Source organism: Pseudopipra pipra, chromosome 21 (genome assembly GCF_036250125.1).
Source record: "Pseudopipra pipra isolate bDixPip1 chromosome 21, bDixPip1.hap1, whole genome shotgun sequence".
Lineage (NCBI taxonomy): Eukaryota > Metazoa > Chordata > Aves > Passeriformes > Pipridae > Pseudopipra > Pseudopipra pipra.
Genome location: NC_087569.1, coordinates 2,726,011 through 2,739,163, shown reverse-complemented (window position 1 = coordinate 2,739,163; position 13,153 = coordinate 2,726,011). Strand labels below are relative to the sequence as shown.

The following is a 13,153-nucleotide window of genomic DNA, read 5'->3' as shown; positions in this document are numbered from 1 at the left end:
ATGCCAAGGAGCAAACAAGAGCTGCTTGTGTCCTGCTGGGCACGGAGCCCGGCAGCGGGGGGGACGGTGTGCTGCTCTCCCAGCACGGGGCCGTGGGGGGCCTGAGACTGGGCTGCTGCTGGAGCAGTGACCGTGAGCTGGGGGAAAACTGAGGCACGAAAACATGGAGGAACCCATCCAGGTGATGGAACAGAAGGTGCTGACGGTAATGGCAGAGACATCCCGGTGCCTGGACACCGGCTCTTCCCCTTCAGCATCCCAGGCTGAGCCCCAGCGCTGCCCTTGGCACTGCCTACCCACAGACAGCAGTGGGACGCACTCCTGCGCCTGGGTGGCCTGATCCCGGTCCCCTGTGTCCTCCTCCGTGGGAGCAACCGGGATATTAAGTGTCAGCGCTGGAGGGAGAAATACAAGTGGAGGAATCCCGGGAAACTGGTTTTACCCCTCCGTCCGGTGCCGGCGGCAGGACGGCGGCTGTGGCGGCGCTCCTCCCTCGGCAAAGGCATATAATGCCTGCCATGGTCCCGGGAGCCGGCACTGCACAGCGGGAGGCGGGCAGGGGTGCCGGGAGCGAGCCATGGCCTCCATGGGCATGCAGGTGCTGGGCATCGCCCTCTCCGTCATCGGCTGGTTGGCCTCCATCCTCTGCTGCGCGCTGCCCATGTGGCGGGAGACGGCCTTCGTGGGGAACAACATCGTGGTGGCCCAGATCATCTGGGAAGGGCTGTGGATGAGCTGCGTGGTGCAGAGCACGGGGCAGATGCAGTGCAAGGTGTACGACTCGCTGCTGGGCCTGCCACAGGACCTGCAAGCCGCCCGTGCCATGGTGGTGGTGGCCATCGTCCTGGCCATCCTGGGCACCCTGCTCGCCGTCGCCGGCGGCAAGTGCACCAACTGTGTGGAGGACGACACCGCCAAAGCCAGGGTCATGATCCTCTCGGGCATCATCTTCATCGTGGCCGGCGTCCTCATCCTCGTCCCCATCTCTTGGTCGGCCAACAGCATCGTCCAGGACTTCTACAACCCGCTGATCGCTGACTCCCAGAAGCGGGACCTGGGCTCGTCGCTCTACATTGGCTGGGCGGCCTCTGCTCTGCTGCTGCTGGGGGGGGGGATCCTGTGCTGCACCTGCCCCCCCCGGGGGGAGAAGCCCTACTCTGCCAAGTTCACGGCCGCCCGCTCGCTGCCAGCCAGCAACTACGTGTAGGAGCCGCCGCTCCCGCCTGGACCCCCCGGCCACCGCAGGGAACTGGGACCTCCCGGACCCGCGACCTGCCCCCCCGGCCGGGCTGGGGCTGGCCGGGCGCCGGGCAGTGCGAGGGAGAGCAGACAGAGCTGCCTTTGTTCTGCCTGGATTGGAGCCGGTTCTTTAATCTCGGCTGAGACAGGGAACAAGGAGATCCTGTCCTGGCTGCCCGCGGCGGGGGTCCTGTTCCCCCCCTCCCGGAGCATCCAGCAGAGGCATCTTCTCTGAGATGCCGCCCGATGCCCCCCTCGAGCATCTCCTGGCTCTCGGTATCGGGGTGTGCCATGTGGTGACAGAGCTCCCAGAGCCCGTCCCTCGGGTGGCACGGGGCTGTCACCGGGTGAAGCTCCCCGGGACTGTCAGTCCCTCTGGCTGGGTGGCGGTGTCGGTGCTGGTGGGGACAGCGAACTTGTCCCACGTGGTCATGGGGACGTGGTGGCTCTGCGGACCCTGGCAGGGTGTCGAGGGTTATCAGGGGCTTTCACCTGCCTGTACCCTAAATTTTGACTATGACCTACTTTCGGGGCTCGGAGTGGCCGTACGGAGTGTGATTTCTCGCGGCAGCTCCCCAGGGCGGGGGCATCATTATCCTGGGAGTGGGAAGGCAGCAGCCGGGCTGGGAGAACCGGTCGGGGAGGCGGGAGCCGAGCGGGGCCGTGCACCCGCGTGGAGGGGGGCGACTCTCAGACCCGACCCCATCCATCGCCCCGCTCGACATTCCCTGAGCGGGGTGCCCGGGGGCGGGAGAGGGTGGCTCTCGGTCCCCCTGGCTGTGCTGCCGTCCGGCCCCGCATCCATCCTTCCCGCATTAAACAGCAGCTCCTCAGACCCCGCTGTGCCTTTTGTTCTTTACCCTCTCCAACACCTGCTAGCGGGACAGCCCGGTGCTCCTGTGCTGCAGATCTCCATTCTTTTGAGATTCCCCAAATCTTCTCTCCAGAGCCTCCCACGACCCCCACCCCCCCTGTTCCAGCCCTGGCATTCCCCACCGCTCCCTCCCCGGGCCACCCCGGGGGTGACAGCGGGTGTCTCCATGGCACAGTGCCTTGGTGACGCCAGGGCTGTCCCACGCCTGTGTGACCTTCCCACCCGAGCAGGAAGAAGGCGGCAGGCGCCGGCGAGGGCGAGTCGGGGCGCGCTGGCCCCGGGGCCACCCCACAACCGCGGCTGGGAGCACCCCGGGGCCGGCGTGGGCAGTGCAGGGTGCTTTGCCTATCTCGCTTTCCGGCACTGCCAGTGCTCCCTGCGCTTGGGAACATCCTTCCCTCCCATCTCGGGGGGTGTGGGGACGAGGGCTGACTCTGACTGCCTGGCTCTGGGTGTCTCATGTGGGTCTGGGGCTTGAGGACTCTCCCATCCTTTCACTGGGACCGGGAACGGTGGAAAATATTGTTGTGGCCCTGTAATGGCAGTGGCCAGGTGGAACTGTGAGTGTGATGCTCTGGCAAACATCCCTGCTGTGCCTCGGGATCTGTGGGGGCACCGCTTTTCCCTGGGGGGCCACTGCTTGTCCCTGTGTGGGTGGTCATGCACCTTGTTTTGGGTGTCTCTTGTGGCCCAGGTCTTGCTGGCTGGGAAAGGGTGCCCAGGATGACACCCATCACTTTTTTTTGGCCCAAAGGGTCTTTCATGGCCCAAAGGGTCTTTCATGGCCCAAAGTCCCAGTGCTGGGTGTCCATCAGGTCACCGAGGGATGAAAGGTGCTGGGAAAGGAGTGGGGACACAACGGGAAAGGAGAGGCGGGAGAAACCGAAACTGGGGTAGGAGAAATGATGGTGAAACCTCCAGCAAGTGCTGCAGGGTGTGCCGGGCACAACCGATACCCCGCTGAGCTCGGGGCCATAAAAACTCAGCCAGTCCCAGCTGCTGGGCACAGGCACCCGGGGGTGAACTCTGCTCCGTGCTGGGCTGAGCTGGTTTGGGCTGAGCCAGGGCCACAGCAGCCACGTGTGACCGTGGTGGAGCTGTTTGTGTGTCTGGTGTGTGCCTAAACAGACACCCCTCTGCCAGGGGTGGTGTCTGTGGTGACCCTGCAGCCCCTCACCAGGGTTTGCCCCATGGGGACTGCTCCTGGGGGCCAAGAGCCAGTATCACTGAAAGAGCTGCCCTCCATAGCTGGGATTGGAGCAGAGCTGAGCTCTGACCCATTCCCAGCACCTCAGAGAGGAAATCCTGGGTCCAAAGAGCACTGCAGCAACCTGCACTCCATCTGGGAGCAGCCGGTGCTGCAGGGAGGGAGGGCTGCCTTCCCCGCCTGTGCCCCCCAGCGCGATGCTCGTGGCCAAGGAGGCTGAAGCACCAGCGGTGGAGCAGGGCATGGGGTGGGCACTGGGGGGTTGCTGCCACAGCAGGATATGGGGTGAGTGTGGGGTGGGGGATCTGGAGCATGGCAGGAGGGGCACCGTGAGCCCCCCATCCTGCTTCCCAAAAGCCGTCGCCTCCCTGACACTTGCCATGCTCCAAGAAGGGGTGATGGCAGAGGCTGCCCTGTGCTGGGGGGACATTGTAGGGGACAGTGTGACACATGAGGGCCCCTGCACATCGGCCTGCTCAGGGCCTGGGTCCTCAGTGCCACCTGTGTGCCCCCATGCTGTCCCACAGCAATGCCACATGTCACTCATGTCCCCATGCTGTCCTGCAGCAATGTCCCGTGCCACACATGTCCCCATGTCGCTTGTGTCCCTGTGTTGGTCTTCAGCACTGCCCAATGTCACTCATGTCCCCATATCCCCTGAGTGCCCACGCTGTCCTGCAGCCGTTCCCACCCCGATGGGGAGCAGGACACAGCAGACAAAGCCTGTGCTCTCCAGCAACCCCCTAACTTGGGGCCATGTCCATGACAGCTGTGCCCTGTCCCTGCAGGTACTGACCATGGAAACGATGTCGATGCAGACGAGTGGGCTGGTGACAGGCATCGTGGGCTGGGTGGCCACTATCCTCATCTGTGCCCTGCCCATGTGGAGGGTGACAAATTGCCTCGGCTCCAACAACGTAGGGTCCCAGTCGTACTCGGACGGGCTGTGGGTGACCTGTTCCAACGATGGCACGGGGCAGTCGCATTGCAGGTATTACAGCTCCATGCTGGAGATCACCCCCGACTTGCTAATTGCCCGTCCCCTGGTGGTCACCGCCCTCATCATGACCTTCGCCGGCATCATCGTCTTCATCACACGTGGAATCTTCCCCAGCTGCGTGGGCGACCGCAGCAACAAGGGCGCGTTCATCACTGCGTCAGGCACCCTGTTCGTCGCGTCCTCCATTGTGATCCTCGTCGCCGTCTCCTTCCCTGCCAGCAACATCATCAACAACACCTACATCCCCACGGGGCCCGAGGCCGTCAGTAGAGAGCTGGGGGCTGCCATCTACATCGGCTTCGTCGCCTTTGCCCTCTTGCTCGCCGGTGGGGTTGCCCTGTGCCGCTTGGGAACCCGATACCCGCAGGATTCCTATGCCAAGAATTACAAAGGGGTGAAGACCTGCGATTCAACAGGCTACCCCATGAAGGACTACGTGTGAGCCCTTGTGCCCAGGTGCCAGACCAAGAGAGAGCACCACTGTCCCTGCCCTGCCTCCTTGTGCCATCCCATCCCCACCCTCATCCCTGTCCCATCCCCATGCCCATCCCCCTCCCCATGCCCATCCCCATCTCCATCCCTATCCCTATCCCCATCCCCATTCCCATGCTGGTTGCACCCCAGCACGGTCCTCCAGCATGTGCCCTTCCCCAGAGCAGGGACTATAAATAACCTGGTGCCACCGAGGCTGCCTGGGCTCATTCTGAATGGCGCGGTGTGGGGAGGAGGGTGATATATCCTGGGGGTGCTGTGCCCTGCCAGCCTGATGCCAGGTCAGGGCTGCTGCCTCAGTGCCTGGCACGTCCCCATGTCCCCACGGGGAAAGCAGCAGTAGCCAGCCAGGGTGCTCCTGGGGTATCCCACAGCAGGGAAACTGAGGCAGGGAGAGGATGCTGAGAGCTAAGAGGGGCACAACGGGGGACACCAGGTCCTCTGAGCCCCCAGAGAAAGGCCCAATCCCCACTCCCAGGCTCCTGGCCACCCACCCCAGAGGCTCCACAGCCCCATTGCTCCAGGAACAACACACAGCAGGCAGACAGCGGGGACGGGGATTTATTGAACAGCCAAGTGCAGGGTTGGGGACAGCCACGACCCCCAACTGCCCAGGGGACAGTGCTGGGGACAAACGGGGGGAGAGGGTGGTAGGGCAGCTACCCATGATGGGCACAGGGACCCCAAGACCTGGGGGGACAATGTGGAAGGATGGCAGGAGCCATGAGGAGGGTGAGTGTTGGAGATCTAGGATACCCTGAGTGGGGGACAGGGACAGACACAGCCATCGCCTCCCACCTGGGAAACACTCCCAAGGGGAAAGAAGTAACCTGTTCCCAAGGACCATGGGAACAGGATGAGCAGGAACAGGTCTGGGGGAAGGGAAAAAACCTCAAATATTCCAGCAAGAGATTTGGGTAAAAAACTTCCCAAGGGATCAGTGGAGAAGGAATTGTGTAGGCAGCACAGCAAGGGGCTGGGGGAACAGGCTGGGCAGGCAGTGCTGGGTGACTCCTGGGTGGGGAGCAGCCACCAGCTCCCCAAGTTCCTTCCAAACTCATTTCCCACCCAGACCATTAACTACAAAGCTCTGGGAAAATGAGAGATTTGAGCAGCTGTTGTGGGATGAAAGGTGGATGTGGCGCTTGGAAGCCTCTCCAGCTGGGTGTCACCTTGGCACCGCTGCTGCTGCTCTGGATGTGGAGGTCTCCTGCACCTCAGTGTGTACTGGGTTATCCCCTGGGGAGGATGAGGATGGGAGGCTGCAGGACACAGTGATGGGGATCCACCTCCAGCACTCCCCAGGTAAAGCCCAGGGGGGCTGGGAGTGGAAGACAAAGAAGGATCCAGATTTTGACCACGAGTGCCAAGGTGGGCACAGTGAGAAGACATCCTGGGCAGGAGATGGCTCTGAACAGCCATGTGGGTCTGCAAAATGTCACGGTGAGGGTTGAGGTGTTGGGGACAATACTTGAATGTCAGAGCTAATGGTGGTGCCCAGGAGACCCTGGTGAGACTAGGAGAGCCTCCCCATGCTGAGGAGCAGACAAGGTCCTTAGGCCCAGACCTCGGGGAGAAGGACACGGGGAAGGGAATGGGGACACTCCCTCAAAATGTTATCCCCCTCCAGCAGCTGCCCTGCTCCAGGAGGGGGTCACTGGGTTGAATTTTATACAGGAGGCCAAGTGTTCACCCCCCCTCCAGAGCCATGCCAGCTCTCAGTCCTCCTCGAGGGGGGGCACAGGGCATTTCTGGTAGAGGTAGACCACTCCAGAGATGTAGCCAGTGCCCCGGGTGCTCTCCTCCTCCGAGGTGGCCCTCTCCCAGTGCTCCACCTCCTGGGCCAGCAGCTTCTGCCAAGCTCCACAGCGCTCCAGCTTCCCCAGCTCTGCCTCCAGCTCCCGCTTGTACCGCAGGTTCGAGGGGTTGCTCCTCGTCGTCAGGCACAGGAAGCCTCCTGTGGGACAGGGCACGGGTGACACTGACACTGGGTGTCCCTCCCTGGGGGTGGCAGCTCCTCGGAAAGGGTGGGGGGCAAGGGGAGGCAGTGAGAGCCTGCCAGGAGTCAGTGGGCAGGGGACAGGCAGGACAGAGGGCAGGGGACGGGCAGGGTAGGGGACAGGGGACGGGCAGGGCACTGGGCAGGGAATGGGCAGGGCAGGAGGGCAGTGGGCAAGGGATATACTGTCCAGTGGGCATGGGATGGGCAAGGGACAGGCAGGACAGTAGGCAGGGGATGGGCAGGGCACGGGCAGGGCACAGGCAGGGCACGGGCAGGGCAGGAGGGCAGTGGGCAGGGGATGGGCAGGACAGCGGGCAGAACACGGGCAGGGCAGGAGGGCAGTGGGCACGGGGCGGGCAGGACGTCACGCCTGAGCACAGGCTGTCACGCACCAGCAGTGCCACCGCCAACTCCTGCCTCGTCCCACCGCCCGGACCTGCCAGCGAGCAGAGTCAGGGACCCCGGGCCATCACCATCCCAGGCCCCAGGAACAAAGCCACACCCCATCTGTGACACGGGACCAGCGCCCAGCCGGAGATCCACATCCACCGGGGCTCCGTGTCCCCATCCCACCACCGCGGGGGTCCCGGCGGGGAGGGGACACCGAGACCCCCCTTACCCGGCTTGGTGACACGCAGCAGCTCCGGCAGCACCGTGGTCGGCACCTGCCCCTCGCCCAGAGCCCCCACCACCGTCACGGCATCGTACTGCTCTGCAGGGACACGGGGATGTAATCGAAGGGTCCTCCCGGGGCTCCCTCCGCCCAGTGCCGGCCCGTTACCTGCGGGCGGGGACACGAGGGGTGACCCCTCGGGGTCCCCCCGGCTCTCCCCCCGCCCGGTGCCGCCCCGTTACCTGCGGGCCCGGGCAGCGGCTCCCAGCCCAGGACACACTGCCGCAGCTCCTGGTAGAGCCCGGTGCTCCGCGCCCGCTCCAGCATCCCCGCGCTGCCGTCCACGCCGTGCAGGCAGCGGAACCCGCGGCGGTGGAGCTGCGGGGACAGAGGGGCGTTATCCCTCATCCCAGTTCCATCCCATCCCACCCCATTCCCCCCCGGTACCTCCCGCGCCACGAGCCCGGTGCCACAGGCCACGTCGAGCAGCCGCGCCCCGGCGGGGGCAGCGGGGAAGGCGAAGGCGAGCGAGGCGGCGGCGAGATGCGGTGCGCGGTACTCCAGGGCCGCCACATCCTGCGGGGACGCGGCGGTGAGCGCGGACAGCCTCGGTCGCCCCCCCCGATGCCCCGCTGTCCCGGGTACCTGGTCGTAGTCAGTGGCCCAGCCGTCGTACAGGCGGAGCCGCTCGGGCAGCGCCGAGCCCCCGTGAACCGCCGCCACCCGCTCCCGCACCCCCGACGGCAGCACCATCCCGGGGACACCGGGAACCGCCGCGACCCTCGGACCCGGCACCGGGGACACGCCCCCGGCACCGGGGACGCCCCTCGTGACCAGGACACGCCCCCAACACCGGGACACGCCCCCGACACCGGGGACACGACCCTCGAAACCGGGGCACTCCTCGTGATCAGGACACTCCCCCCGCACCGGGACACGGCACCGGGACACGACCTCGGCACCGGGACACGACTCCCGAAACCGGGACACGACTCCCGAAACCGGGACACGCCCCTGGCATTGGGACACGCCCCCCGCACCGGGGACACGCCCCCGGCACCAGGGACACGACCCCCGCTCCCCTTTGGCTCAGTGACCCAGCTCAGGATCCGGCCCCAGCACCTCCGAAGTGACCAAGTGTCCTGGGATGGTGACACCAAGTGCCCTGGCAGGTGACCAAGTACCCAGGGATGGTGACACAAAATGCCCGGGGGGGGGTGTGACACCACATGCCCACAGGAGGTGGCACCAGGAGCCCCAGGGCCACCACTGCAGTGTCCCCTGTCTCTGCTGCTCTGTCCCGTGTGGGGGTCAGTCCCTATCCTGTCACTGGCGTCCCCGGTGCGGGGACAGTCCCCCGGACAGGTCACCTCCATCCTGGCCCAGCTCCGCAGGGCCCCGATGCTGCTCTGTCACCTCCGTCCCTGCACCCGCATCTAATTCCTGCGCTCCGACATGTCACGCAGCGAGTGGGGACACCGGCCACCACCTGACCCCTCCTCTCCCCCCGCCTGTGACAGGGACATCCCAGCGCTGAGCGGCTCTCCCGGACCCCGGGAAGGGCGCACCCACCACCGGGGCAGGTCCTTCCCCACGGGCTAGGGGTCATTCTGTGCTGCCCCTTGGGGACAGAGAACAGGACCGTGGACCCTCGGGGCTGGGAAGGAGGAGGAGGAGCATCTTGGCTCCTGCAGGGAGCAGGGAGATGGACTTGATCCTTATTGGGTCCCTTCCATATTAAGGTGTTCTGAGTGTATATTCTACACGAAGTTTGGGTTTTGCTCAGAGCAAGAAGCGGCCCTGAGAGCCAACACGATGCACGGGGAGATGGGTAGGGTGTCTTCTCCACATCATCGCTCTCCAAAATGCCCGGTCCAGGTGCCCAGAATTTGTAATGCACCGAGACGCTCGTTATCTCTTGGAAGTGCCCCATGGGAGGTCACTGGGGAGTCCCCGCCGCGCTGGGAGCGACTCGTCCTCTGCTAAACCAACCTTTGGTGTCGTAGTGAGGACGTGGCGTGTGGGACAAGCCACAGCTGTGCCCCATCGCCTCGGGCTGTGTCCAGCGCTGAAGGGGACGGATCCAGCCGCTAATTAATGACTGGAAGAAATTGCAGTGCCCTGATGGAGCCCCGAGGCCGCGCTGGTGGCCGCATGCCCTCCTCGCTGCGGCTCCTCAGTGGTCCCCGTGTCCCTCCTCTCCCCTGCCCTCCAGGTCCCCGTGGGCTCAGCTCAACCCCCGGGCCGGGCAGTGCTGCCCGGGGCCCTCGAGAGGGAGCCCTCCACCCGCGGGACGGACCCCGCGCCCGCCGGGCTCTGCTGTCACCCCCGGGGACACCCTCGGAGCGCTCCTGGGGGGGTGGCACAGAGCGTGTGGGGCTGGGGACGGCGAGGGGTCGGAGTCGCGAAAGGAGGGATTGTCCCACCCACACCGAGGACACACGGGTGGCTCCAGGATGGGCCCCGCGGGGGGGGCTGCAGCCCTAAGACAGATCTTGCCACCGCAAAATGCTACCCTACGGGCATTCTGTCCCCTCTGCACCCACCGGCGTGGGTCCAATCCCGCCCCTCCCACTTGCCCCCCCGGCATGGCGGTGGCCCCCGGGCCTCTCACAACGGCTTCCACAATCCCATCATGGTTTTCACCACTAACCGAACCTCCATTTACAAACCAGGGAGAGGGGGCACTGCCAGCATCCCCCTGCCCCCGGCTCTGATGCCCCCGGTGGGTTGTGCTTTCCCTGAGCTTTGACCCGCCCGGATCCAGCCCCGGATCAGCCGACGCTTTTCCAAACACCTCCTTCCCGGGGCTGGCTGGCTCTGTCAGAGCTCACAGCTGTGCAAACAGCTTCATCACCACGGCTCCGGGCTGGCCTGGGCCCAGCTTGGACCCAGCACCGGCCAGCGGGGGTCTGGACCGGACCCGGTGCCAACACTGGGCTGTCCCCTGAGGATGGTGGGGGACAGAAATGGCAGCAGGTTGTGGCAGGTTGGAGCGTTCCCAGGGCTGATGTGAGGCTGGACTTTGTCCTGACACGTGGCCTGGTGCTGGAGGGCTCCCCCTGGGGCACGTATGTCCTGCTCCCATGGAGCAGGTCCGCGGGGCGCTGTCCTTGTCCCCTGCCTGGGGATAGGGGGTCTGGCTGTGCCTGGAGAGGTGCATCCCCCCGTCCTGCTGGGACCCTGCAGCTCAGTCCAGCTGCTCTGCTGGGGTGTCCCCATCACCCCTCAGCAGGGAGACTGGAGGAACACGTGGCCCCGAGGCGGGGGCTGAGCACCCCGAGCCCACAGATCTCTGGTGTGACCTCGCCTGCCCTCCCTCACCAAGGAGCTGCTGCAGGGGTGGAAGGGCAGCTTAGGTGGGTTCCCTTGCCCTCAAACCTGCAGCTGAGCTGGGATGGGTGATGGGAAAGTCCAAGTCTGAGCTGGGTTTGGGTCCTCTGCAGGGTCAGGCCAGCGTGGGCAATGTCACCTGACCTGCAGGTCCCCCCTCTATGTCAGTCCTGGACCCCTGGGTGAAGTGTGTAGTGGCAGCAGTTCACTAGGCAGGTGGGCTTGCACACCCCAGGGCCTTTGCAAGGCATCCCTGGCACATCTTTGGCCCTTGGGGCAGGACTAATGCTGTCCTCCAGCACCAACAAAAGCTGTTGGGATATTCCTAAGCCTCTTCATCAGAGTGGAGTGATGAGATGAGGGGTCCCATGACCTTGTGTGTCTCAGAGTTACCCACAGAGCCATGGATGAGTCCAGTGGCATCAATTAGTGACTGTCAGTTGGTTCCCAGCAAGAGCACAGAGGGACATAAGTGCCCAAGGCTTGTGCTTTTGTGGGCACCCTGACACATCCAGGGGGTTTGGAATGATGTCCATCACACACATACCCCCGTGTCATGGACCATCAGCAGCCACAGTGGCTGTCCTGTGGGGTGAGGGGTGGGATGCAGACTGGAGGCTGCACTGACCATCCCTGAACATGTCCAGCTCCTGCTCTGAGCAGCTTCTTGTGGCTGAGACCTCACAGAACCACAGGCATCCCAGCCTGGGTCCTGTTGCTCCCCTGCCTTGGCACCCACATCCATCCCCTGAGCTTATGGAGCAATCAGATCCCTTCAGTGTGGACTTTTCCAGCCCTCCCAGGTGCCTCTTCTCTGTTTTTTCTCTCTTCTCTTCTCCCAGACAAGAGCACCCCCCTGCCCCACAGATTCTGTGGGGTACCAGCCTGGTGGGATGTGGGGAGCCCCCATGGCAGGCAGAGGCAGAGGGGAGTTTTAGGCTGGGTATTAGGAGAAATTTCTTCACTGAAAGGGTGGTCAGGCCCTGTCCCAGCTGCCCAGGGCAGTGGTGGAGTCCCCATCCCTGGGGGGATTTAACAGCTGTGTGGATGTGGCACTTGGGGACACGGGTCAGTGGTGGCCTTGGCAGTGCTGGGGGAATGGTTGGACTTGATGATCTCAAAGGGCTTTTCCAACCTTAATGATTCTGTGATCTTTCCATGGCTGAGGAGGTGACAGACAGCAGGACCAGGATGGCTGGTGGGGTTTCACACCCCAGCGCTGCCGTGGGTTGGGATGGCCCCACACTCACACCCTCAGAGAATGGAGCATTTTCCTTTCCCAGCATCCAAATGTGTCCAGAGACTGTCAGCCCTTGAACTATCCAGTTCTTCCCTAAAGCCCAGCCCTCTGGTGTCCAGGGGCTGATGGATTTTGCCCACTAACACACACCACTCATCACCACAACACCCCCCCCATCACTGGGCTCCTGCCCGACTTCACAGTTTGTAAATCCCGGCGTTGCTGTGATTGATGGCACCCAGGGCTGCTGTCACTGAACCATCTGCCCTGGCCCCAACACCCACATGGCTCAGGACCAGGTAGGAAGGAGAGGCTGAGATGTAAATCAGAACAGCCCAGCTCAGAGCTGGATGCAGATCACACCAGCAGGACGGGCAGGCAGACGGGGGGAGCAGCTCACGGAGCTGATTCGTGACCTCTCGCAGGCCTGGGAAGGGCTGTCCTCCCACCACAGAGCTGCCCATGTCCCACACAGCCCCCTAGGACAGGACATGTTCCCTGGCTGTGGCCTGTCACCCTGTCAAATGATGAGACATCCCTGCCACGCCAAGAACACCCCGTGGCCACGGTGCTCCCACATCAGCCCCAGCCTCTGTACCTGTGTCACCTGCACCCCATCCTACCCACACCCCCAGTGTGTGGTGCTCCTGCCCCTCCTGCACCCCCATTACATGATGCTCCCACCCCCCCAAGCTCAAATCTGTTCCCATTCCTCATACACTCCCAATCCTTGGTGCTCCCACCCTTTCTGCATCCCCAGTACATGGTGCTCCCAACCCTCCTGCACCCTGAATCCTTGGTGCTCCCACCCCTCCTGCACCGCCAGCCCTTGGTGCTCCATTCCCCCCCACCCCTGGTGTATGGACCTCAACCCCCCCTGTACCCCTGGTGCCCAGCCCTCCCACCCCTCCTGCACCCCCAGTGCTTGATGCTTCCTCCTTTCTCATCCTTGGTAGGAGGGATGGAGGATCCCTTGGGTGCTTCACCCCCTGCCCATCCTGCCCAAGAGAGGGGAGTCAAATAAGTCAAACCATTATTATTTTCTTGAACTGAGCCAAACTTGAGCTGAGCTTTGCCAGTTCCAGCTGGACCCAATTGCCACCTTCTCTCTTCCTGTGACTGGGGACTTCCCCTTCCCATGTCCAACACCTGG

The 13,153-nt window shown here is 63.9% G+C and overlaps 3 protein-coding genes across 3 annotated transcripts; 2 read left to right on the top strand and 1 right to left on the bottom strand.

Moving 5' to 3' along the window:
* The first annotated feature begins 344 nt into the window (after nucleotides 1-344).
* On the top strand, nucleotides 345-1,303 carry LOC135425396 (claudin-4-like). The gene has a single exon (XM_064677642.1). It carries the CDS (start codon nucleotides 578-580, stop codon nucleotides 1,205-1,207), a length of 630 nt encoding a protein of 209 aa, XP_064533712.1. The 5' UTR covers nucleotides 345-577; the 3' UTR covers nucleotides 1,208-1,303.
* Nucleotides 1,304-4,201: 2,898 nt separating this feature from the next.
* On the top strand, nucleotides 4,202-4,762 carry LOC135425688 (claudin-3-like). Its single transcript, XM_064678241.1, has one exon. The coding sequence runs from the start codon at nucleotides 4,202-4,204 to the stop codon at nucleotides 4,760-4,762; it is 561 nt and encodes a 186-aa protein (XP_064534311.1).
* A 596-nt stretch (nucleotides 4,763-5,358) lies between these two features.
* On the bottom strand, nucleotides 5,359-8,257 carry METTL27 (methyltransferase like 27). The gene is made up of 5 exons (XM_064677640.1): nucleotides 8,073-8,257; nucleotides 7,875-8,003; nucleotides 7,670-7,805; nucleotides 7,434-7,526; nucleotides 5,359-6,769 (listed from the first exon to the last, which is right to left on the bottom strand). Exons 1-5 carry the CDS (start codon nucleotides 8,178-8,180, stop codon nucleotides 6,531-6,533), a joined length of 705 nt encoding a protein of 234 aa, XP_064533710.1. The 5' UTR covers nucleotides 8,181-8,257; the 3' UTR covers nucleotides 5,359-6,530.
* Between the last annotated feature and the right edge of the window lie 4,896 nt (nucleotides 8,258-13,153).